The sequence below is a fragment of the Geotrypetes seraphini genome, chromosome 12, assembly GCF_902459505.1.
Source record: "Geotrypetes seraphini chromosome 12, aGeoSer1.1, whole genome shotgun sequence".
Classification (NCBI taxonomy): domain Eukaryota; kingdom Metazoa; phylum Chordata; class Amphibia; order Gymnophiona; family Dermophiidae; genus Geotrypetes; species Geotrypetes seraphini.
In genome coordinates this window covers 108,508,148-108,533,898 of record NC_047095.1, presented here as the reverse complement: position 1 = coordinate 108,533,898, position 25,751 = coordinate 108,508,148, and the positions used below count along the sequence as shown (strand labels likewise).

Genomic DNA, 25,751 nt, shown 5'->3' with positions numbered 1-25,751 from the left:
CTTCGATCTGTAATCAAATTATTTCTTTTTTTTTCTCAATATACAAAATTTCAGACAGGTACCCTCCTATTGAGCTATCCTTTAATGTCTTTCTATCCTATATTGACATGTAGTTCTCTCCTCTCCCCCTTTTGTACCAGTACGTCTTTATGTCTGATTTTCTGCCTTCCTGATCTTAGAATTGAAATGTATACCACTTAGGAAATTTAATAAGGGAAATATCAAATTTTAATAAAACTTGAAACTTGAATGTTATTTATTATATGAATTAATTAGTTAAATCTAATAAAATTCCACAAAACACATTAATTTCAGGTTTATTTTAGACATTTCCTGCTATTCATATCAGGCCTCAGAAGAATAATGTAACACTTGGGGATAAAGATACATCCCAGTAGTCCAGCACTAGAAGCTTGGATAGCAAATATCTCTACTGCTACTGTGTACTTTCCTCTTGTGCTCAGATATGCTGGGATGAAAGTCAACCAAACGCTGCAGAATACCAACATACTGAAAGTAATGTTCTTGGCCTCATTGAAACCATCGGGCAGATTTCTTGATAAGAACGCAATGATGAAGCTGATGGCAGCCAGAAATGCCAGGAAACCCAAGACACAGTAAAATGCAATTGCTGAACCTTCATTACATTCAACTACAATTATCCCAGTATCTACATGCATATTAAGGTATGGGAATGGGGGAGCAGTACACAACCAGACAAGACAGATAAGCACTTGAAGAAGAAAACAGGAAAGAATAATAGAGAATGAGACGCGGTAACTCATCCATTTCTGGAACCTGCTTCCAGGCTTGGTAGCATGAAAGGCTGTAACCACAGTGACAGTTTTGGCCAGTATGGAGGAAAGAGAGATGGTGAAGATGATTCCAAATGCAGCCTGTCGAAGAATGCATGTTGTCACCTGGGGACGACCAATGAACATCAAGGAACAGAGGAAACAGCTCATGAGGGAAGTAAGGAGGATGAAGCTGATGTCCCGGTTATTGGCTCTCACAATGGGAGTGTCTCGATAAGTAATGAAGATTCTCAAAATGACTGCATTAATAAGAAAGAAGAAAATGCTGCTGATAGTCAAAGCATTCCCCAGAGAGTCTTCATAGGACAGGAAGGTTATCAACTTTGGGATACAGCTATTTCTCTCATGATTGGGTCGTTGGTTTTCACTGCATGACACACAGTTGTCCATATCTAAGGAGAATTAATATTGCCTGAATATATCAAACAGTTTGGGATAGTGCATGAACACAGTTGTATTAAATCTAGTGATATTCATTCTCTGTGCTTCAATTACACTAGAAAATGTAACACTATGAGTTTATCAAAATCTCTGCATGAACTTCTACTGAAAGCATATATATTATGGCTATAAAAAGTTGTTCCTACCACCATATATTAGTATCTCATTAGAATGTGGTCAGTGCTGGATATATTTGCTTTATTATCTCAAGCTATCTTGCTTCTACTGAGGCATGTCTTTGTAGTTTAAACCTTTGGTTGCCTTAAGGCTCTGTTCTATAAATGAGAGACCAAATTGTTCATTCTAAATTTATTTAAGAGTCTCCTTATAAAGAATTCAAAAAGAAAAAGTTATGAAATACATATAGCTATATCTAGAAATGCTGAATTAATAGAGAATCAAATAATTTATGGGGGAAAAATATAACAGTATAGTGAATCACACTGATAGGTGGCTATTTAAGTGCCCAAAAATTATGCCACCTTTAGGCACGCCAAAGAGTTAGGTGGCTATGTGAGCACTTAAAGCATGCTGAAGAGTACTGATTCTGTAAGAAGGTACTTAAGATGAAGCCTCACCCATACCTAACATGCATGTTGTTGTTGTTGTTAGGTGGATTAGCCCGTGCTCAAGTCACCGCCAGTCTGGATAGACTACTCACGCCCTTAGACCACTTTCCCATGCTTCTTGTCCACATAGGAACCAACGACACTGCCAGGAACACACCGGAGACCATCACCAGAGACTATGGAGCACTGGGTGAGAGGCTGAAGCGGACAGGAGCGCAGGTGGTTTTCTCATCGATCCTCCCAGTTAGAGCAAGGGAAGAGCCTGAGATGAACGTACCCTGAGGACGAACGAGTGGCTACAGGGATGGTGCCGGGATATGAACTTCGGATTCCTAAACCATGGGGAAGCGCTACAAGGACTTCAGGGACCAGACGGACTCCATCTGACCAGTAGGGGTAAGAACGTCTTCGGACACCGACTAGCTTGCCTGCTTCACAGGGCTTTAAACTAGGTAAGTCGGGGGAGGGTACCCATTCACATATTAGTGCAGAAAGGAATTATCCTGATGAGGTGAGTCGAAACTCTGCTTCCATGTCCAAGGTAAGTACCCACATTGCAAACAGTTCTTTAGGAGTCACACCGACTCAGGTAGGATACGCCTCACAGGGACTTAGCAAACACAAGATATGGAGGGCCATGTATGTCAATGCACACAGTTTAGGTAACAAAATTCTAGAATTGGAGGCTGAAATAAGGAATGCTGAAATAGATGTGGTGGCAATATCTGAAACTTGGTTCACGGACTCACATGGGTGGGATATGTCTATACCGGGCTACAATCTACTTCATTAGGACAGAGAGGGCAGGTTAGGAGGGGGGGTAGCTCTATACATTAAAGAGGACATCAAAACCACCAGGATCACAGTAGTCAAGTACACCGGAGAGTCCCTCTGGGTAAACCTGGCAAGAGACAGAGAAAAATGCCTGTATCTAGGTGTGGTATACAGACCCCCAAGACAACTGGAAGACATGGACGCAGAATTAATTGAAGACATAGAGAATATCACTCTACGAGGAGAAGCTGTACTGCTAGGAGACTTCAATATGCCTGATGCAGACTGGAACTCATTTTCAGCGACAACCAGCGGTAGCAGGAGGCTCTTAACCTCCATAAAGGGATCACGTCTCAAACAAATGGTAACGGAGCCCACTAGGGCCCAGGCGATCCTCAACCTGGTACTCACCAATGGGGAAAGCGTCTCAGAGGTCTCAGTAGGAGATACGCTAGCCTCCAGTGACCACAACATAGTATGGTTCAACCTTAGGAAAGGCTTCCCTAGATCAAATACGAAAACAAAGGTACTCAATTTCCGGAGCACAAACTTCGCACGCATGGGAGATTTCGTCCATCGGACGCTGCAGGACCAAGCAGAGACTGATGATGTAGAAGCTAAGTGGTTAACACTGAAATCAACCATACATGAAGCAACTAGCCGCTTCATAAAAACAGTAAATAAATGACAAAGAAACAATAAACCCCAATGGTTCACCGCGGAGATCGCGCACCTCATTAAGGAGAATAAAAAAAGCGTTTCTCTCCTACAAGTGCACGGAGAAAAGAGAGGCAAAGGTAGAATATAGGACCAGGTCTAAAGCGGTCAAAATGGCAGTTAGGGAGGCAAAACTTCGAGTGGAAGAAATTCTGGCAAAAAACATTAAAAAGGGGGACAAATCCTTTTTCAGGTATATTAGTGACAGAAAAAGGAACACAGGCGGGATAGTACACCTTAGAAGACTGGACGGAAGTTATGTGGAAGCAGATTCCAATAAAGCCGAACTACTGAATGAATACTTCTGCTCAGTCTTCACCTGTGAGGCACCGGGACACGGTTCGCAGTTGAAGGCAACACAAAGCACAGAAGACCCGTTTCAGAATTTTGAGTTCACACCAGGTGAAGTTTACAGTGAACTGGCAAGACTCAAGGTGAACAAAGCCATGGGACCAGACAATTTGCACCCAAGAGTGCTCAGAGAATTGAGCGATGTCCTGGTGAAACCGTTGGCTGAGCTATTCAATCTCTCCCTAAGTAAGGGGAAAGTTCTCCTGGACTGGAAATTAGCTAATGTCGTTCCTCTGCATAAAAAGGGTTGCAGGGCAGAGGCTGCGAATTATAGACCGGTGAGTCTCACATCAATAGTGTGCAAACTCATGGAAACACTAATTAAAAGCAAATTGGACACGGTCTTGAATGAAGGGAATCTTCGGGATCCCAGTCAGCATGGATTCACCAAGGGTAGGTCCTGCCAATCCAATCTCATCAGCTTCTTTGACTGGGTAACAAGAAAGTTGGACTTGGGAGAGTCTTTGGACGTCATGTACCTGGACTTCAGTAAAGCTTTTGACAGTGTCCCACACCGCAGGCTGCTAAGCAAGATGGAATCAATGGGGTTAGGAGAGACACTAACTGCATGGGTCAATGATTGGCTGAGTGGCAGACTTCAGAGAGTTGTGGTTAATGGTACCCTCTCTAAAACATCGGAGGTGACCAGTGGAGTGCCTCAGGGCTCGGTCCTGGGTCCACTCCTTTACAACATATTCATAGGGGATCTGACTCAAGGGCTTCAAGGTAAAATAACACTATTCGCCGATGACGCCAAACTATGTAATATAGTAAGTGAATGCAGTTTACAGAATTATATGGTGCAGGACCTGCTTACATTGGAAAGTTGGTCCTCAATCTGGCAGCTAGGCTTCAATGCTAAGAAATGTAAGGTCATGCACCTTGTAAGCGGAAATCCATGCAGGACGTACTTCTTGAACGGAGAAACTTTAACTAGGACTTCAGCAGAACGAGATTTAGGAGTAATCATCAGTGCAGACATGAAAACTACCAATCAAGTGGAGAAGGCTTCATCTAAGGCAAGGCAGATATGGGTTGTATCAATAGAAGTTTTGTCAGCCGAAAGCCTGAAGTCATAATGCTGTTGTACAGGGCCATGGTGAGACCTCATCTGGAGTACTGTGTGCAATTCTGGAGGCCACATTACAGTAAAGATGTGCACAGAATTGAATCGGTTCAGCGGACGGCCACCAGGATGATCTTGGGGCTCAAGGGTCTCTCGTACGAAGAGAGACTGAACAAATTGCAGCTCTACACTCTCGAGGAACGTAGGGAGAGGGGAGACATGATCGAAACATTTAAGTACCTCACGGGACGTGTCGAAGTGGAAGATGATATTTTCTTTCTCAAGGGACCCTCGGCCACAAGAGGGCACCCGATCAAACTCAGGGGCGGAAAATTTCATGGCGACACCAGAAAGTATTTCTTCACAGAGAGAGTGGTTGATGATTGGAACAAGCTTCCAGTGCAGGTGATCGAGGCAGACAGCGTGCCAGATTTTAAGAATAAATGGGATACCCATGTGGGATCCCTACGAGGGTCACGATAAGGAAATTGGGTCATTAGGGCATAGACAGGGGGTGGGTAAGCAGAGTGGGCAGACTTGATGGGCTGTAGCCCTTTTCTGTCGTCATCTTCTATGTTTCTATGATAAATTGCAGTTCTAAAAAAGAAATCGGTTTTATACTAGTCCAGAAAGGTCCTCCAGCGTCATCTCCATGGTTGTTTTCAACATGTCCAGCTATCTGATTGCAGGTTGCCCTCTTTGCCTGGTTCCTTCGATCTTCCCAAACATGATGTCCTTCTCCAGTGATCTCTCCCTTCTGATAGTGTGACCAAAATATGACAGTCATAACTTCCTCATTTGGGCTTCAAGTGTCATATCCAATTTGATCTTCTGGCAATCTACGGCATGCCTAAAATCCTTCTCTAGCATCAAAGCTCAAATGAGTCAATCCTCTTTCTGTCTTGTTTCTGTAGTGTCCAGCTTTCGCACCTGTAACTGGCCACTGAGAAAATGAGTGTGTGGACAAGTCTGATATTCGTTTAGAGTTATTTCCTTGCCTTTGAATACTTTGTCTAGAGCCTTAATTGAAGAGTGACCAAGTGTTATTCTGTGGAGTATTTCCTCCCTGCTAATTGCTTCTTAGTTTACAAAAGAGTCTAGGATATTGAAATCCTTTACAACTTCTATTCTATTATCTTCAAGCTCAAAATCTTCATCAGTTTTTGTGTTCATGATCTTCCTCTTGTTTATCTGCATAGCACCTATATTTTTAAAGGCTGCCTAAATTTTTGGAGGTACCTTCTTATAGAATCAATATGTCTTCATAGGCTCCTGTTTCAATTACTGTAAATTAAAAACATTAATTGGCCTTATTATTCAATTTAGATAGGTGTGTATTTAATTGCTTTAGGCATCCAATTTAAGTGGATAATGAGTGACTTAAGGGTCTTAACAAGCATTAATTGGGACTTAGATGGAGTTAGGCATTAGGCATTCTCAGAATATAGACGCGAACTGGACGTGAGTTTTGGTATGTAGATGTGGGCGTTATGAGAGTGTAACATAGGCATGGTTAAGAATTAGCATCACATAGAAGCTAGTTAGGCGGTAGACCACATCTAAACATCATGGAAAATGTAGGCGAATGAAAGCTGGTCTAAGTGTGGTTTCTGCTTGGTTTCTGTTTGGCCTGAACTCTGGTTTCTATAGGCGCAACATAGACGTGCTTTGGGCTTCCAAAATGATATATTCTACCTTGACTTCAGGAATTGGGTTTTTTCCTTTTTTTCCCCCTCCTAATAGATTTAATAAGCCAACATATCAATAGGGCACATCAATATAAACATATTGCATGCGAAACATAGTTCTTTTCTGCCCAAACAGTAATATGATTTACTAATTACAGCACCTTTGGCTTTCCTGCTTAAAAAGAACCCCCTTTCTCAACAAACAGTGCTGCAATCAGCTTTCTTGAGAGCAAAGAACATGAAAAAGATATCATTATTGCACACATTACTTCATTTCTCAGCGCTTAAAAAGAGAAAAACCAGATACAGACCTTAACATGCATTTTCCCTCATTGCAAAATGGAGCAGTTCATCTTCAGAAAGCTGACTTCATTGTGAGATCATCAAGGTGCACCTTCAAGGTAGCATGCCACAATTAAATGATGTGCTAGGTGTTGAACTCACAACCTCTGTATGAGCAGCACAAGATTTTAAGACATTGAGCTGCATCAGGTTCATCTCACTGCCCTATCATATCATAGTTTACTGACCTGCCGTATTCATTAATTCAGTTTTAATAAATTTAGCCTACATCTTTGTACATCTGTCTATAGTTCTCTTTGTTTTGGTTTTCTCTTCACTCACTACAGACTATGTTGTTTTTTTCTTTATGTTTTCTCATCTTATTAGCTATCATATCACAATCACCACAAAGAAAGTATTTCTGGTGACGTCATCTACGGAGCCCCAGCGCGAACAGCTTTTCAAGCAAACTTGATTGAAGTTTCAAGTTTGCTATGCTGCACCACGCATGTGCATGCCTTCTTGCCCACTAGAGGGCGCATCCCCACCTCGTGGTCCTCAGTTCCATATCCAGCAAAGAAGCCATCCCCAGGGAGGAGGGCGGGTTGTGAGAATATATGCCTGCTGTCCCTGGATAACACCTGTTACGGTAAGTAACTGTGCTTTATCCCAGGACAAGCAGGCATGATATTCTCACATGTGGGTGACCTCCAAGCCAACCAAAAAAGGGCAGGTGGGAGGATGGCAATTTAGGAAAACAGATTTCGCAAAACTGACTGGCCAAACCGGCCGTCACTCCTGAATAACGTATCCAGACAGTAGTGGGAGGTGAAAATATGAACCGAAGACCAAGTGGCAGCCTTGCAGATGTCCTCCATCGGAGTAGACCGGAGGAAAGCAACAGAAGCTGCCATCGCTCGGACCTTATGTCCCGTGACCCGACCATGCAGCTCGAGACCAGCCTGAGCATAACAAAAAGAAATACAAGCAGCCAACCATTTGGACAAGGTACGCTTGGAAACAGGACGTCCCAACCGATTAGGATCAAAGGACAAAAATAATTGAGGAACCTTCCGATGAGACTTGGTGCGATGAAGATAAAAAGCCAACGCCCTCTTACAGTCAAGCGTGTGAAGCACCGCCTCCCCAGGATGAGCGTGGGGCTTCGGAAAAACACCGGAAGAACAATGGACTGATTGAGGTGGAAATCAGACACAACCTTAGGTAAAAATTTAGGATGGGTGCGAAGAACCACCTTGTTATGATGGAACACAGTAAAGGGCGGGTCAGTAGCCAAAGCCTGCAGCTCACTAATCCGACGAACGGACGTGAGCGCAAGCAAAAAGATCACCTTCCAAGTGAGAAACTTAAGAAGAAACTTGTCAATAGGCTCAAAAGGAGGTTTCATCAGCTGAGCCAAGACCACATTAAGATCCCAAACCACAGGAGGAGGTTTCAGAGGAGGATTAACATTCACTAGACCCCTCATGAAATGAACCACCAGAGGATGAAGAGAGAGAGATCGCCCCTCTAGATGCCGATGGAAAGCAGCAATAGCACTGAGATGCACCCAAATGGAAGTCGTCTTCAGCCCAGACTTGGACGAATGCAACAAATATTCCAGAACCGAGGACACCGGAACCGAACTCGGATCCAAATGGTGCGAGGAACACCAGGATGAAAATCTGGTCCACTTCTGGGAATAACAAAGCAGAGTCGAGACCTTCTGCGAGGCTTCCAACACCTCCCTGACCGACTGAGAAACAGAAACCGAAGTCAGTGGGAAAGGAACCAAGCCGTCAGATGTAAGGACTGAAGATTGGGATGCAACAGCGAACCCCAACTCTGAGACAGCAGAGAGGGAAAGACAGGCAGAAGCAGAGGCTCCCTGACACTGAGTTGAAGGAGCAGGGAGAACCAGTGCTGACGAGGCCAACAAGGCGCAATGAGAATCATAGTGGCTCTGGATGACTTGAGATGTACCTTGTCCATCTTCTGAAGCTCACTGGTTCAAATCCCACCTTCACTAATTTTATCAACTTCCTAACAGCTTCCTATTAGCTGTCATAAGAGGGTCTAGATGGTGGACTTTGCCATTTCTTATCAGCACATTTCCCTTTCCAGGAAAACTTATTTTCTCCTTCCCATGGCTAGGATATCCTAAGCTGTCATGGGAGGAAACTTCTCCTTTAACAGAGCAAAGCCATTTGTGTCTCACCAAATTAATGCACCTTGTTTCACCTTGCCCATCTTCTCAAGCTCCCTGGTTCAAATCCCACCTTCACTCATTTTAAAAGCATCCTAACAGTGGTGGACTTTGCTGTTTTTCATCAGCATTCTGCAGTTTGCAGGCACAGGTGCATCAGATACATTCATCTTCTCTCTGCTACAAACCATTGTGGTAGGAATGCATTTCCTTCTATGCAATATCCACACAGGGCAACAGGTATAACAGTTTACTAAAACTTCAGAGGGCTTGGACAGGTATTGAAGGAAGGTACATGTTTTTGAGATGTATCCTAGTATCCTAGATGTTTAGTACAAGGAGGTCCTGTTGGTAAATTCAGCTTGGCTCGTTGTGGTTTTATGCTTGAGGAGTGTGTGTTGCGGTGGGGGAGGGGGTTTAGGATGAGAGAGAACAGGCTGCTTTAGACATGTGAGAATTGCTGCAGATCACTTTAAAGATCAACTCAAATATGTTTAAGCAAAGGAATAGCTAAAGAGTTTGAAGATTATCTGGTAGAAAATGAACTTCAAATATTTGCAAATCCCACTCAAGACTTGAACCCCTGATGTATGGAAGATAAAAGCAATGCCTTAAGGCATAGCAATATAGAGGGAACTTCATTTAGAATTTGGTAACAGAGCCTGTAGAGACTAAGCAGATGACAAATGGTTTCTAGTAAAAGCTTTGAGAAGTGAATGAATTGATTAAAAGTCAGTGCAGCTGTGTTAGGCCAAACCACACCCAAAACATACCCAATCAGATTTGAAAGTTTTCTGGTGTGAAGTCATAATGGTACCTATGATGTCAGAAGCTACTTAGGCATGTTTAGTATAAGGAGGTCCATCAGAGCAGTGTTTTCTCTTTTAGGATTCCTATTCTGTGTTATTGCTTATGATGATTTCTGAGACTTTACTTTTCTTTATCTTTTAACCTTTTCATTCCTATAAATGCCACAACTTTCTCCATTTCATAGGACCATTAGCAGCTATTGTAATTTGCAATTTTGATGTTTGTTGAACCTTTTTCATCTTTCCAGGAACTCCTTGCTAGCAGCTAAGATAACAAATCTAGGCGAGAATGATATATTGCTAGCTACTTAAGTGTCTTTATTAGATAAAAGCTGAGGCAGAACTGATTTCTTCTTTTGGACTCCTATTCTGTGTTATTGCTCATGGTGATTCTCTATTATCTTAGTAGATAAAGACAGGTTGTTCACCCTCTCCAAGGTATAGAGAACAAGAGGGCACTCTAAAGTTAAAAGTGGACAGATTTTGTACAAACGTAAGGAAGCTCTTTTTCACCCAGAAAACTGGAACGCTCTTCCGGAGTCTATCATAGGGAAAAACACCCTCCAGGGATTCAAGACAAAGTTAGACAAGTTCCTGCTGAACCAGAACATACACAGGTAGGGCTAGTCTCAGTTAGGGTGCTGGTCTTTGACCAGAGGGCCACTGCATGAGTGGATTGCTGGGCACAATGGACCACTGGTCTGACCTAACAGCGGCAATTCTTATGTTCTTATGATCCCCTGATATCTACAACAACTCTCTACATTCCACAGGGTCATTAGCAGGTCTGAGAATTAGTGATGACAAAAATGGGTTCCAGGAGTGTTGGCTGAAATAAAAACATGCTGTTTGCAACTTTGGTGTCAGCAAAATGGATACGTGAGTTACATGAATATGTGGAACCTATGATGTTGGGAAGATGGAAGCAGTGCTTTTCCTCATAGAGCTAAAGGTAAATCTTTTTGGAGTCATAATTGTTAGGCATCCTTATTATAAAAAGGGAACAGTGTTTGTGCTTCTATTCATTCTAGCTTTCATTCTGAGACTGTGCTGTGACTTATTCTCCCAAGATTTCTGCATTTTATTTTTGACACAGATGCCTTAACATTTTCCCCCTTTTCTCCTGATTTCAGGTTCCAGAGTGGCCAATGACTCCCCTTGTGTTTCCCAGAGGCCAGATCAGATCTCTTCAAACAGGGTTCAGCATACTAGCTTGCACTTGGCCAAAGCTCAAATACCAAAACAGAAATAATAGGTGAGAATGATGTACTGCAAACTTTCTTTGCCCTTGTGATGAATTATATACACTTTCATAATACTTACATGTTTCACACTTTTTTTCCTTCAGAAGGGTGTAGTTATAGAAGATTTTCTGAGAGAACAGTCAATTGATGTGTTTTAGGCTCTCTTATAAAAGTGTGCTAAATCCATGCATGCACTAACTACTAACGTGTGCATAGGATAACATGCACACGTTAACATTTACCACCTGCTTACATGGCACAGTTTAGGTGCTGTTGGCGTGTGCTAAAGGTTAACACTTGCATGATATCCTATGGACGCGTTAGTAGTTAGCGCATGCGTAGATTTAGCGCACCTTTATAAAAGAGAGCCTACAACTCACGAATCAACTCCTAATTTGTCTCAATCCATCTTCCTTTTTCTTCAGCCTGCCCTTTCCTACCAGGAGCAGATCTGGGACCTTAACAATTTGTACCACAGTAACAACTTGGACCTAGGAGTGGTTTACTCTGCATACCTGTCATCCATCTCATCGAACTTCATTTGCCTGATATTACACTTGCATACTGTTTTCCTAGACTGTGCAATAAAAATCTTAAACCATTTTTCACCTTATGCTTATTTACATTGAGTAGCAGCCGGGCATTAGTGTTTCCTTAATAAACACCACTTCAGCTACTTCGTCACATTGACCTTTGTCTTATGTAGTCCATGAGGCTGCAAAGAATAGAAGTGGAGAGGCCCTTAGGTGGGTGACAAACAGGGTAGCTGGTATGTCTCCTGCCTCACAGCCTGCAACCAGCATAATATTTGAGAAAATGAGATTAGATGAGAGCTAGAGAGGATGAACTAGGTGCAATGAGGTACCTTAACTTGGTGGCTTCTTTCAGTCAGGGGAGAGGTTTCCTACCATGACAGCTTGAGATATGCTTAACTGCAGCTGTTTCGGCATGCTTCGGGGCTCCATTACAGAGCCACAAGCACGCCGAAGCTACTGCCGTAATGACACCTAAACGGAACAGTATAATCAAACCATAATTGCCATAATTGTATGGCTTGTTGTGTAGCATGAAGGTTGGGGTGTGAGCCTTGTCTGGGTTTGACTCCCTCATGTACCTCAGCTGACACAATACTCATTTTAATAAAAATTGCAAGCTATAGACCAATCTAATCTAATTTTCATCTCAAACAGCACAATATTAACAATACTAGAACCAATCTATTCCAGAAGTTGAGTTTGCATTTGATAAAAACAGCAGTATTTGATTCCATGTCACATTTATTGAACTGTACTTGAGATTCTGGCTTTTGGGACAATTAAATCAGTGTTTTAAGCCATTCAGCTACCAATCTTTCGTCTCAGCTAATTGTGATTTGATAGCTAAGCAGATGATACCTTAGCAGATCACTAAGCTATGATATGACAGGAGAGTCAGAGAAACTGGATTGGATGGTGGTGTAGCTCAATGAGTAAAAGCATGGTGCTGATTTTACAAAGGTTGTGAGTTCAACTCTCGGCCTATCTTTTACTTGTGGCATTCTACCTTGCAGGTACACTTTGATGTCACAAAGAGGTCAGCATTGTGCAGCTGCATTGCTCCATTTGCAATGAACTAGAAGTCACATTCTGGTCTGTTCTGTATTTTATTCTGTTTTTAAGCTTGGCCAATTGAAGTTATGGGTTTTCTGCTTGCTTTGAAGAATGAGCTGATTGTAGCAATGTTTAATGAGAAAGTGAGTATTATTTAGAGCAAGGAATCGCTTCTAAAAACATCTCTCAAATAACATCAGTGGGATGCCAAGAGAAAGCTGATTGGATGACCTAGACTACCTAAGTAGTATGTATTCTGCTAAAGCCTTTCTATAGCTTAAACCACAACTATCTAAAGCCTATACAATGCTTAAAGTCCTATGCTTTAAACTTCTTATAGGAGCTAATTATACCATTGCTATACAAGTTTCTGTATAGCAAAGGAGTGAAGTTTCTGTATAGAAAAGGAGTGAAGCTTCCACTCTTCTATGCTGATGTTTCCACTTCAACTCCCAATCAGTACCTCTTATACTTATCCTATTAAACATGGCATACTTTGTTACTTTTTTGTTTTTATACTGTTAAATTATACAATTCTGAAATAATGAAGAGAAAGGATATAACAAGGCAGTGAGATCTACTTTCTGTCTTCTAGCAGAATTAACTGCCATTCACTGCCTATAAGGAGCAGTAAATCAAATCAGAATTGCTATTATTGTATGGCTCATTGTCTAGCACTGCAGATTAGAGTGAAGGTTAGCATGTCACATTTTTTCAATATGCACACTGATGTTCCCAGATCAACTCCCACTGAAACTAAAATATTATAAATATCTTTTTAAACATGGTATACTGTGTTATTATTATCCTTATAATGATTGTATTCTTTGAGTCTATTATGTTAAAGCTTACAGTCCTAAAATAATGATAACAAATACATTTTTATATATAACATCGTAGGAACATCTATCTGGTGTCTTTATGAAAAAAAGTGGATTTTTGAAAATGAGTATCGGATGCCTACCCGACGCCTAAGTAACGCTGATTGGCACTTGTGCCACGAGGACATCTAAAGCACGCATAAAACTAGATGTAGTTTACAAAATCGGGGCCTTAGCGTTTAGTGCTGGTTACAGAATTTGGGTCAATGTGACTCAGAAATACTGGATTAGGTTAGATTAGATTCTGGACAACCCTAGTGTCAAGTAAAAGCCAATAAACATGTGTCAAGTAAAAACCAATAAATAGCACCAAATGCTTTGTCTACCTGACCACTAGGAAAAATATGGGTTTTGAGACACTTCTCCAACTTCAAAACCATAGGAGAAGTGTATGCTGCAGTATGCTCATGTGGTGAGATTTATGTGGATTCAATATCAGGATCATGTAAGATTAAAGTACTATCTACAGGTAATTTATAGAAAAGCTACTAGTGAACTATTCTATCCAAACTTGACATTCTTTTCAGGACTTTAAATGCTGCATACTTCCAGTCTTAAGCAAAATCATGGATACCCTTCATCTACAAGCCAAACAGAGAAATATATACAGATTAAAGTCTTTGATCTCTATCTAATTTTGCATCCATCTCTGAGTTTCACAGAGCTGTAACCGTGGAGGGGCATAATAAAAAACAAAACAAACGTCTAAGTCCCCTTTTGGCCTAGGCCCAAAACACTGAAAGTAGAAGCAAGGAAAATGTCCATTCTCAAAAAAAACATCTAAAAGGAGTTTTTTAAAAAAAATAATGGCCTGCTTCTATACCCAGACCACCACTACATCTACACTAACAACATATAATCAGCCAAAAAAATTTCTAAGTGCCAAACGCCCAATACAAGAGCTTTTAGGCAAAGGAGGAGCCAGTCCTTCGCCTAAAAGCTGGATTCTGTAACCGGTGTCTGTCAAAAAGAACACCAATTAAAGAATCCACCCCCCACCCCCCAGCAATGATCATGGCAGGAGAGCTGGCTCATCTCCCCTGCCGCAATAACAATCCCAAAGTGCCATCAAACATGGCACTTCATTGCTATCGCGGCAGGAGAGATAGCCAAGCTCTCCTGCCGTGATCCATCCCCCCAACAAGATCGGGGTAGGAGTGAGCTCAACCACTCCTGCCCCAGTGATCCCTGTGATCAGAACGGACAGGAGGGAGCCTAACCCCTCCTGCCCCAGAGACCCTCGTGATCAGATTGGCAGGAGGGAGCCTAAACCCTCCTGCCCGGCGTCCCCCCCAACAATATTGGGCAGGAGGTTGCAGTGGGGGAGGCAAGGATTTCGGGGCCACTGAGCTAATCGAGGCAGCCACGATCAGCTCAGCGGCCCCTTTTTCTGCACTTATACCTGTTTTGACTTGGTCTAAGTCAAAACGTATAAGTGCTGACTAGGCAACCTACGTAAACTTTTGGTTATACCTGCTGTACACCTATGTCTAGGTCGGCCCATCTCCCGCCCACCTCTCACTCTTCCTCTCCTCTAAAAATACCTCTTTTTGCTCTATGCGTTTAGAGGCAGGGGAAAGGCCTAAGCTGGTTTTATATACATTTAAAACCAGCTTTGGTTATGATTACTTGGACGATCAGACTTTTTGATCACCCAAGTACCCATTTAGGCCACTTTTTAGATGTTTTTTTTATTATGAGCCCCATAGTAAATAGCCCACAGCCACGATATCACTCACCACTTTGGCTGGAGATTTCTCCCTCTGGACAGGGAACACAGTCATAGCAGCAGACAGGTTCTCCTTCCCTGGTTAATTTCCTGAAGCCAGGGGGGCATCTCTCACTGCACTTGGCTTGTGGAGGTGTCTAAATATTGAAAGATAATTAAAGGTAATTTGTTATACCATTCAGCTATTATTGCTGAAATGCAGGTTTCTAGGGAAGATCTGATTGATCTTCTTGTTTGAGGAGGAGTAAAATAAATTCAGAGTTAGATTGTACTGTAGAAGCTCCCACTCAGCTGATGGAGTATGTGGTAACAACAAGGCTCTACTATTAGACTCAGTCAGTGACATCATCAGTTAGTAAACCATGATAATTTAAATCATGACTGCTCTGCTGCATAGTGGGGTGTGCTAACTACCTAACCTAATTGTTTGAAAAGGAGCCAACAATGTTGAGAGAGAGAATAACTGCAATAAGATGTGGAAGGACATTTTCAATATGACAGCTAAGTCAGAGTTTGGACATTTTGAGAAAGACATCCAGAAAATCAGTAGTAAAAATGTTAATTCTCCAAACTGCCACATATCTATTTTTTAAATTAGTTTTAACCCTTAGTACATCTATCTCTTTTGTCATTCTCAAATATAAAGACCTCCGCATGAAAAACATATAAAAGCAAGCTGTTCTGATGTGGTACCCCAAGTGTCCTACCCTGTCAGAACAGCATGCCATCATATGACTGAAGGAAAATCCCCAACCAACTGTGATGGTTTTGAGGAGTCCTACCAATTTAGCTGGTTATGGATTCCCCTGCCAGGACCATATGAACAGACAGGGAGATCTGATTCCTCTCTCCCTCATACCCACTGATGACACAGCCCCCACAGAAAGTCCCTGTCCTACATCCCCACACACTCCTGCCATCCCCCCCCCCCACACTATAACCTTCAAGAGAAAAATCAGCTTGGCCCCATTGAACCTTGACACCCACCCCAACCTTGGCACACCTGAAACCCTAGCACCCTATCCTGATGTCCATAAACCTCCAGCACTCCAACCCTGAACCCCCAGCACCCCACCCTGACACCCCTTTTGACTACTAACATAGAACCCAGCATTACATACCTATAGTTTGGGTTCCTCTTTCCCACATGTATCACTTTGAACTTGCTTACATCTGTCATTTTTATGCCCAGTCTTACAGTCTTGCAATTTTTCACAATCTTCTTGTGATGAAACAACTTTGAAGAACTTTGTGTAATCAGCAAATTTAATTATCTTACTAGATATTCCCATCTTTAGATCATTGATAAGTATGTTAAAAAGCAGTGGTCCCACCACTGACTTTATGGGGAACATCAGTATTAGAACATAAGAACGTAAAAATAGCTTTACTGGGTCAAATCGCCCAGTAGCTTTACTGGGTCAGATAGCCCAGTAGCCCATCCTCACAGTGGACAATCTATATCACTAGTACCTGAGAAAAACGCTAAGAGTAGCAACATTCCATGCTACTAATCCAGGGCAAGCTTTCCCATGCCTGTCTCAATAACAGACTATGGACTTATCCAAACCTTTCTTAAAACAAGCTACACCATACGCTCTTACCAAAACCTCTGGCAATGCGTTCCAGAGCTTAACTATTCTTTGAGTGAAAAATTATTTCCTCTGCTTAGTTTTAAAAGTATTTCCCTGTAACTTCATTGAGAGTCCCCTAATCATTGTAATTTTTGATGGAGTGAAAAATAAATCCACTTGTACTCATTCTACTCCACTCAGAATTTTATAGACTTCAATCATATCTCCCCTCAGCCATCTCTTTTCCAAGCAGTTGAGCCCTAACCATTTTAGTTTTTCTCATACGAGAGGAGTTCCATTCCCTTGGTTGCTCTTTGAACCGTTTCTAGTGCTGCTATATTTTTCTTGAAATAAGGAGACCAGAATTGAATGCAATACTCCAGGTGAGGCCACACCATGGAGCAATGCAGAAGCATTATAACATTCTTAGTCTTGTTAACCCCTTTTTTAGCATCTTGTTTACTTTTTTTGTACCAGCACTGCTCATTGGGTGGAAGGATTCATTTTATTGTCTACAATGACACCTAGATCTTGTTCTTGAATACTGACCCCCAAGGTGGACCCTAGCATCTGGTAAATTTGATTTGGGTTATTCTTCCCAATGTGCATCACTTTGCATTTGTCCACACTAAATTTCAACTGCCACTTGGATGTCCATTCTTCCAATGTCCTATGGTTTACCTGCATTTTTTCACAATCCGCACAAGTTTTAACAACTTTGAACAGTTTAGTGTCATCTGTAAATTTAATCACCTCACTTATTCCAACTTCCAAATCATTTACATATAAGTCAAATATCACTGGTCCCACTACAGATCCCTGTGGTACTCTATGTTTACTCTCCTCCATTGAGAAAAATGACTATTTAACCCTACCTTCTGTTTTCTATCTGAAAATCAATTCCTAATCCACAACTGAATTTTGTCTCTCATGAGGAACTTTGTCAAAAGCATTCTGAAAATCTAGATAAAGTAAGAACATAAGAACATAAGAAGTTGCCTCCGCTGGGTCAGACCCGAGGTCCATCGTGCCCAGCAGTCCACACCCACGGTGGCCCATCAGGCCCATGACCTGTAATGTGATCCTTCTCTAAGCCCTTTGATCCCTTTTATCCTTCTATCCATACTCTGTCTAAAACCTATCTCTACCTCTATCTGTATCCCTCAATCCCCCTATCGTTCAGGAATATATCCAATCCTTCTTTGAAGCTACTAAGTAGTAGATTTGAAACAAACCAGAGAAAATATTTCTTTACACAATGTGCAATTAAACTCTAGAATACATTGACAAAGATGAAATCAGTTAGCTTAGCAGTATTTTAAAAAGGTTTGGATAATTTTCTAAAGCATTCCATAGGCATTATTGAGATGGCTTGGGGAAATCCACTGCTTATTCCTAGGATAAGCAGCATAGAATCTGCTTTGCTACTTGGGATGTAGCTAATTACTTGGGAGAAAAGCAGCTACAGAGAGAGGCAGAGGGAGAGAGAAGCCAAAGGGGAAAAAAAGCAGATAAAAGAGCAGGAGAGAGAAGCAGAGGCAGGAGACCAAGAGAGAATCGGTGAGAGTTAACTCCACCCACCCCCATGACATCCACCACCAAAGCTCTGACTTAAAAGGGGAGGGGCCAATGGAGCAGAGTTGATCTGAGCAGAAGAGAGCAGGAGAAAAGCAGCTACAGAGAGAGGCAGAGGGAGAGAGAAGCCAAAGGGGGAAAAAAGCAGATAAAAGAGCAGGAGAGAGTAGCAGAGGCAGGAGACCAAGATGGGAATCGGTGAGAGTTAGCTCCACCCCCCCGGCATCCACCACTGAAGCGCTACTTTAAAATGGGAGGGGCCAATGGAGCAGAGTTGATCTGAGCAGGAGAAAAGCAGCTAAAGAGAGAGGCAGAGTCAAAGAGAAGCCAAAGGGGGAAAAAAGCAGATAAAAGAGCAGGTGCAACCACAGCAGACACAGAAGGCATCCACAGCAGACCGGCAAGCAGACAGCAATGGAAGTAGCAGTCGGAAGCAAGATGTTGAGCAACCCAGTTTTCTGCATCATCTGCCTTATGTATAACTACCTCCCCTCTGGGAGGCGGTCTTACATATGCGCTCGATGCAGAGAACTGGAGAGCCTGAAGAGACAAGCCAGACTCCTGGAGGGTAGAATATTGGAGCTGGAGGCACTTCAAGCAGCGGAGGAGGGAGACAGAGATGCAGAGAATGTCCAGACAGAGGAAGCAGAGAACAAGACAGAAGACACCATCGAGGAAGAAGTCCGACAGCTGGAGAAGTTCATAGAGGAGGCATACAGGGAGGCCCTGGAAAATCACCAGCAACAGTGGAACTGACGAAAGACACCTGCAGAGCGTGTGGACCACCCGATGGACAACCACCAGGAAGAAATGGGTGATACAGTAGCGAGAACGAAGTATACGGACCTGTAGCAGGAGAGATGAACATACACCAGGGACACAGACCTGAGGCTGGAGATTCAGGAGAAGATAGAGAGGACAGCAATCATCATGGGGGACTCCATCATCAGACAAATTGACAGCCACATTGCGGGAGGAAGACTTGATCGGCTGGTGACCTGCCTATTGGGAGCCAAGGTAGAAGATATAATAAGCAGCATCGACAGGATCCTCAACAGTGTGGAAGAAGAAGATACGACAGTGGTGATCCATGTGGGGACGAACAACGTAAGCAACAGGAACTATAACAGGGAAGTACTGAAGGACCAGTTCCGGATGCTAGGAAGGAAACTGAAGACCAGAACGCAGAGGATAGCATTCTAGGAGATCCTGCCAGTACCCAGGGCAGATGAGAAGAGGCAGATGGAGCTGCAAGCAGTCAACGAGTGGATGCGGCGCTGGTGTGAGGAAGAATGATTCCACTCGTGCGCAACTGGACAACGTTCTGGGGGAAGAGCAAGCTCTACAGGAAGGATGGACTCCACCTCTGCAGAGACGGAACGAGGCTACTTGCAAGCAACATCAAGAGAGAAGTGGACAAGTTTTTAAACTAGGAAAGAAGGGGGAAAACTGACAGTCGACAGAGAGAGAGTTGATGGTTCAGGAACTGGTATTCCCAGAGGATACCGTGCAAGAAGACAGAGGGAAAGACCTCACCGGATTACAGGCAAGAGAGATTGAAAAGGACACAAGAAGGAAGGAAATGCAAGAAAGGAACAAGCCGCAAACTCAAGTATATGTACACGAACGCAAGGAGCCTTATAAATAAGATGGGTGAATTAGCACAAAAAGATAACGTTGACATCTTAGGCATCACGGAAACATGGTGGACTGAGGAAAATGTCTGGGTCACTGTGCTACTGGGATACAAACTATACCGCAGAGACAGAGTGGCTTAAAAAGGTGGGGGCGTTGCCATATACGTCAAAGAGGAAATTTAATCTGCTGGAGAGAACACGCCACAACTGATGGATAAATTAGAGTCTCTATGGGTCAAAATTCCAGAAACAAATGGCCTGAAAATGAAGATTGCCATCTACTACCGACCCCCAGGGCAGTCCAAAGAAATTGATGGAGAAATGACAGATGAGATTAAATGCAACTGCAAGGTAGGCAACACAGTTATCATGGGTGACTTCAACTATCCAGGAATAGACTGGTACCTCCGGCTGCATTAGAGAGACCAAGTTCTTGGATGCTGTAGACGATAGCTTCCTGGAACAACTTGTCAATGAAAATACTAGAGGATATGCAATTCTGGACTTAATTCTAAATGGATTCGAGGACCAGCACAAGATGTAGAAGTAGAAGGGACGCTGGGAAGCAGCGATCACAATATGATCCGCTTTGATCTGGACGCAGGGGAGAAACATCGGTCCAAAACGACAGCCACGGCACTGAACTTCCAAAAAGGAAATTACGAAGGGATGAGATTCATGGTAGGGAAGAAGATTAAGAAGAGGATAAGAACTGTAAAACTTTAGAGCAAGCTTGGTCCCTTTTTAAGGACACAGTCACCGAGGTGCAAAATCTATATATTCCGCGTATCAACAAGGGATTCAAGAGGAAAAAGAACAAAGAACCAGCATGGCTCACTGTAGAGGTGAAGGAACCAATCAGAGACAAGAAAATTTCATTTAAGGAATGGAAAAGGTCAAAAACGGATGAAAACTGGAACAAGCACAAACAACATCAACGCAGGTGCCATAAGGCAGTAAAAGGAGCCAAAAGAAACTACGAGGAAAAAATAGCCAAGGAGGAGAAGAACTTCAAGCCGTTCTTTCGATATATTAAGGGGAAACGACCCGAGAAGGAAGCGGTGGGACTGTTGGATGACCATGGAATAAAGAGAGTGCTAAAAGAGGACAAAGCAATTGCTGACAAACTGACATTTTTTGCATCTGTATTTACCGAAGAAGATGTACACAGCATACCGGAACCCATCAGGATATATGCTGGAAATAAAGACGGAAAGCTGACAGGATTGACGGTCAGTCTAGAGGAGGTGTGTAGGCAGATTGATAGGCTTAAGAGTGATAAATCCCCGGGACCGGAAGGCATCCATCCAAGGGTCATCAAGGAACTGAAAGGGACCATAGCTGAACTGCTTCAACTAATAGCCAATCTTTCGATCAAATCGGGAAAGATTCCGGAAGACTGGAAGGTGGCAAATGTTACACCTTTCTTCAAGAAAGGTTCAAGGGGAGATCCAGGGAACTACAGACCTCGGTACCGGGAAAGATGGTAGAGTCACTGATAAAGGACAGCATCATTGATCACCTTGACGGATATGGGCTGATGAGGACCAGTCAGCATGGTTATAGCAAAGGCAGATTGTGTTTGACGAACTTGCTGCACTTCTTTGAGGGAGTAAACAGACAGATAGACAAGGGCGATCCAATTGACATTGTATATCTGGATTTTCAGAAGGCGTTCGACAAGGTTCCGCATGAACGACTACTTCGGAAAATTGCAAGTCATGGAACTGAGGGTGAAATAATCATGTGGCTTAAAAACTGGCTGGAGCATAGGAAACAGAGAGTGGGGATAAATGGACAATACAAACACTGGAAGAGTGTCACCAGTGGGGTGCTGCAGGACTCGGTGCTTTGACCCGTGCTCTTTAACATCTTTATAAATGATCTGGAAATAGGTACGACAAGCGAGGTAATCAAATTTGCGGACGATACGAAGTTATTCAGAGTAGAAAAAGACACAGAAGGATTGCGAAGATCTGCAACATGACATAATCAAGTTAAAGGAATGGGCATTGACATGACAGATGAGGTTCAATGTGGATAAGTGTAAAGTGATGCATGTCGGTAACAAAAATCTCATGCACGAATACAGGATGTCTGGGGTGGTACTTGGAGAGACCTCCCAGGAAAGGGACTTGGGAGTTCTGATCGACAAGTCAATGAAGCCGTCCACACAATGTGCGGCGGTGGCAAAAAGGGTAAACAGAATGCTAGGAATGATAAAGAAGGGGATCATGAACAGATCAGAGAAGGTTATCATGCCACTATACCGGGCCATGATACGCCCTCACCTGGAGTACTGCATCCAGCACTGGTCACCATACATGAAGAAGGACACGGTACTACTTGAAACGGTCCAGAGAAGAGCGACTAAGATGGTTAAGGGGTTGGAGAAGCTGATGTACAGCGAAAGATTAGAGAAACTGGGCCTCTTCTCTCTCGAACAGAGGAGATTGAGAGGGGACATGATCAAAACATTCAAGGTACTGAAGAGGAGAGACTTAGTAGATAAGGACAGGTTGTTCACCCTCTCCAACGTAGGGAGAACAAGAGGGCACTCTCTAAAGTTGAAAGGGGATAGATTCCGTACAAACGTAAGGAAGTTCTTTTTCACCCAGAGAGTGGTAGAAAGCTAGAACACTCTTCCAGAGGCTGTTATAGGGGGAAACACCTTCCAAGGATTCAAGACAAAGCTAGACAAGTTCCTGCTGAATAGGAACATGCGCTGATAGGGCTAGTCTCAGAGGGCCGCCGCGTGAGCGGACTCCTGGGCATGATGAACCACTGGTCTGACCCAGCAGTGGCAATTCTTATGTTCTTATATTTAGGGCACGCTAATATTTAACGTGCACTAAATCGGTTAGTGTGCCTTAGTAAAAGAAGGGGAGAGTTTCTAAGCAGTTTGAAATCTGCTACTCAAGCATTTTCCCTGTCTGTCCTGGTGGGCTCAGAATCTATCAAACATAGCCGGGGCATCATTTGATATTTTATCAATTTTTTTGATTATTTAATTGTGAATCTTTTGATGTTTATAATTATTTATTTACTTACTTGTATATGTTTATAATTATTTATTTACTTGTATATTTTTAGATTCCTGAGGCAGGCCTTGCAGCCAAAACAGACTTTTATGTTGAACATTTTGGTTTCTTTAAATATCCTTTCTGATATCAGTGGACAGTCATCCCTGCTGTTTGCTTTTGCTTACCTTGTAGGTACCATTTGGAACCTGAATTAGTATGTGCTTAGGAAAGGCACTGGTAACCTGTTTGCAAATTTTATGTGGCATGATATTTTTGTGATGTTTTATGATGGTTGATATTGCTGTTATGTACGTGATTTTGATTATGTTGATACTTTGTTGTGACCCGCCTTGGGATATAAGTCAATAAACTATAAACTACAAGTGCCTCCACTTAGGTGTCACTGGGAGTCATAAGAGTACAGCACCAAATTCTTAAATGGTTAAATTAATGTTTTATATTATTATTGAATAAACACTGGCACTGTCAATTACCATACTGATTAAGCCACTTATAAAAATGTTAGGTGCAGATTCCAAACTTAAGCGTCACTAGGCAGCCAACATTAGGGCACTTAGAACCTAATGTATGCACTTTTTACAGATAATGGCCGTTATTTTTCTGTTCATCCACTAAACAGTTTAGGTTCTCTTCTACATCCATGTCTGATTATGTAAAAACCATAGGCAACTGAATCTTTGGGAAGGCTCTACCAAAACCAGATCAAAATGGAAGGCTTTGCCTCTCTTTTATTAAGGCGTGCTATGCTTTTTAGCGCACGCTAAATATTAGCGCGTGCTAAACCCTAACGCATGCATATTATCTTATGGACGTGTTAGAGGTTAGCACACGCATTGATTTAGCATACGCTAAATGTACGTTAAAATGCTTAGCGTACCTTTGTAAAAGAAAGCCTTTATTCTGATATATGAGCAGTTGTATAGAATATTGTCCCTTTTTATACATGGGGATGGGGTGGGGACAGAGACAGAGTCTGTGGGGGCTGGTTGGGGATAGGGATGGAGTCTACTGGGATGGTGAATGGGCACAGAGTCTGAAAAAACAGTGCAGGGACAGGGACAAACTTTGTCTCATGTTGTTCTCTATTGAAGAAGTCCACTAGTACAAAAAACATCTCATAATGGTAGCTCATGTTGATGTCTTCACCCCATTTGGGTAAATCAACCCATTGATCCTAGGGAATTTTCATAAATGTTGGTCAATTCAACTAAGCCTTTACTAAATATGATTTAAAATTGACCTCTTCCTGTCTAATCCAGTTTTGCCTTGACCACTTCTAATTTACTTTCCAGAAATGTTCTTCTCAATTTTCTCTGTTTAAACATTCTCACTTTTATCAATTCAAAACTTGTTTGTAAAGTCTACAGCTCTATTATTTTAGCATATCATAAAATTGTGACAATCCATTCCCAGAGCTATAGCTAACATCTTTCATAATGCAACATGGTTCAGTGCCTTCCTTAATTTTTCTGCAATGTTTCAGACATTTCACCTGGTTAAATGTGCTTTCCCAGATGATCTTCTTCTCATTTATTGTAAAATCCTGCTTTTGAAAAGGATTATAACTTCCCACAATTCTATGATGGATTATCCCATTGGGTAGGAAGACCATGTTTATAATATTGTAGGGAACATTTAGGTCTCCATTCTCATTAAAAAATACCTCATCTTCCAGATTGTTCTTAAAGTGAACCTTTTTCAGATAATGGTGAAGCTAAAAAAAATAAGAGTTAAAGTTTCAATAGAGAATTTGACTTCCAAGTTTAAAAATATATAAACTCAACCAAGAACTGTGTTGCTTAGGAGGCCCTACTGATAGCTACAATACAGCCAGCATATCTGTAGGTCTTATGGTTATACACAAGGCTTTTTGCTGCATCAAAGGTGGTGATAAGCAAACAAGATAAAATGGAATTCCATGGAATGGGTTATATTATTATTGTTATTATTATTCAACATTTATAATTAATATTATTATAAATGGACCACCAACTTCAAATTTAAACTAAATACAGAGAAAACAAAAGTCTTGGCAAGCCCCAACGACAAAATAATGAGAACATAATTAAAAATAAACTGCCACGAATATCCAACAAAACCACAGGCTGACATCCCAAACAGCAGACCACAGGCGCTCTGCACCCTGGGGATACACCAAGTGAACAACCGCAAGGGCCTCCATCAATCTGGACAACCATGGCAATCAATGACATCCACCTGAGACCATGCAGGGTGCCAAGCCTCCTATTTTGTGCTATTTCAATACCTCCACAAGGCTCAGCCAATGTCAATATAGTGCTAAAATACCAGACACCATATATCGACCTATCCTGACACTTAAATACTTAAATATTAGAACCTCAACCATACATAGGTTAGACGAGGAAATGAAATACATACTGCAGAGTCCTGGTATGTCTGATCATGAAAAAGTTAAACGTTACTCAGAAGTGTTACAACGCTATCTCGTTGAACAGACAAAGGGATATGGAAAAAGAAAAACTAAATGTTTATCTACAGGATCCAGTTGATACTTCAATGTCCTCTCCAGAAAATAGTATACCTCCCGACTCTGTGGTTCAAGAAGTGTTAAACAGCATCAATATGCGCTATAGGAAAAATGCCGAAGTCCTGCTTAACAAACTGTCAAAAAACAAAAGTGTTGCATCCTGAGAGGGAAATGGTACATTTGTATACCAAGGAAAACCTATCGGTGGTTCTAACCTGCTCGACCTCATTCGCAGTGTTACGCAGACCCAT

At 42.2% G+C, this 25,751-nt stretch overlaps 1 protein-coding gene across 1 annotated transcript; it reads right to left on the bottom strand.

Moving 5' to 3' along the window:
* Positions 1–317: 317 nt before the first annotated feature.
* LOC117346273 (vomeronasal type-2 receptor 26-like) lies at positions 318–25,751 on the bottom strand. Its single transcript, XM_033915674.1, has 5 exons — positions 25,716–25,751; positions 24,484–24,705; positions 15,172–15,298; positions 8,457–8,459; positions 318–1,207 (listed from the first exon to the last, which is right to left on the bottom strand). The coding sequence occupies exons 1-5, from the start codon at positions 25,749–25,751 to the stop codon at positions 318–320; spliced, it is 1,278 nt and encodes a 425-aa protein (XP_033771565.1).

Bases quoted from the DNA above. Each gene is read 5' to 3' on its own strand.
- LOC117346273 (XM_033915674.1), bottom strand. From the start codon at position 25,751: ATGGGTCTGCGTAACACTGCGAATGAGGTCGAGCAG. The intron at 24,706-25,715 runs GTTAGAACCACC...TATTTTTTTTAG, and splicing joins CTGCGAATGAGGTCGAGCAG to CTTCACCATTATCTGAAAAA. The intron at 15,299-24,483 runs GTGAAATGTCTG...TTCAATATTTAG, and splicing joins GGGAAAGCACATTTAACCAG to ACACCTCCACAAGCCAAGTG.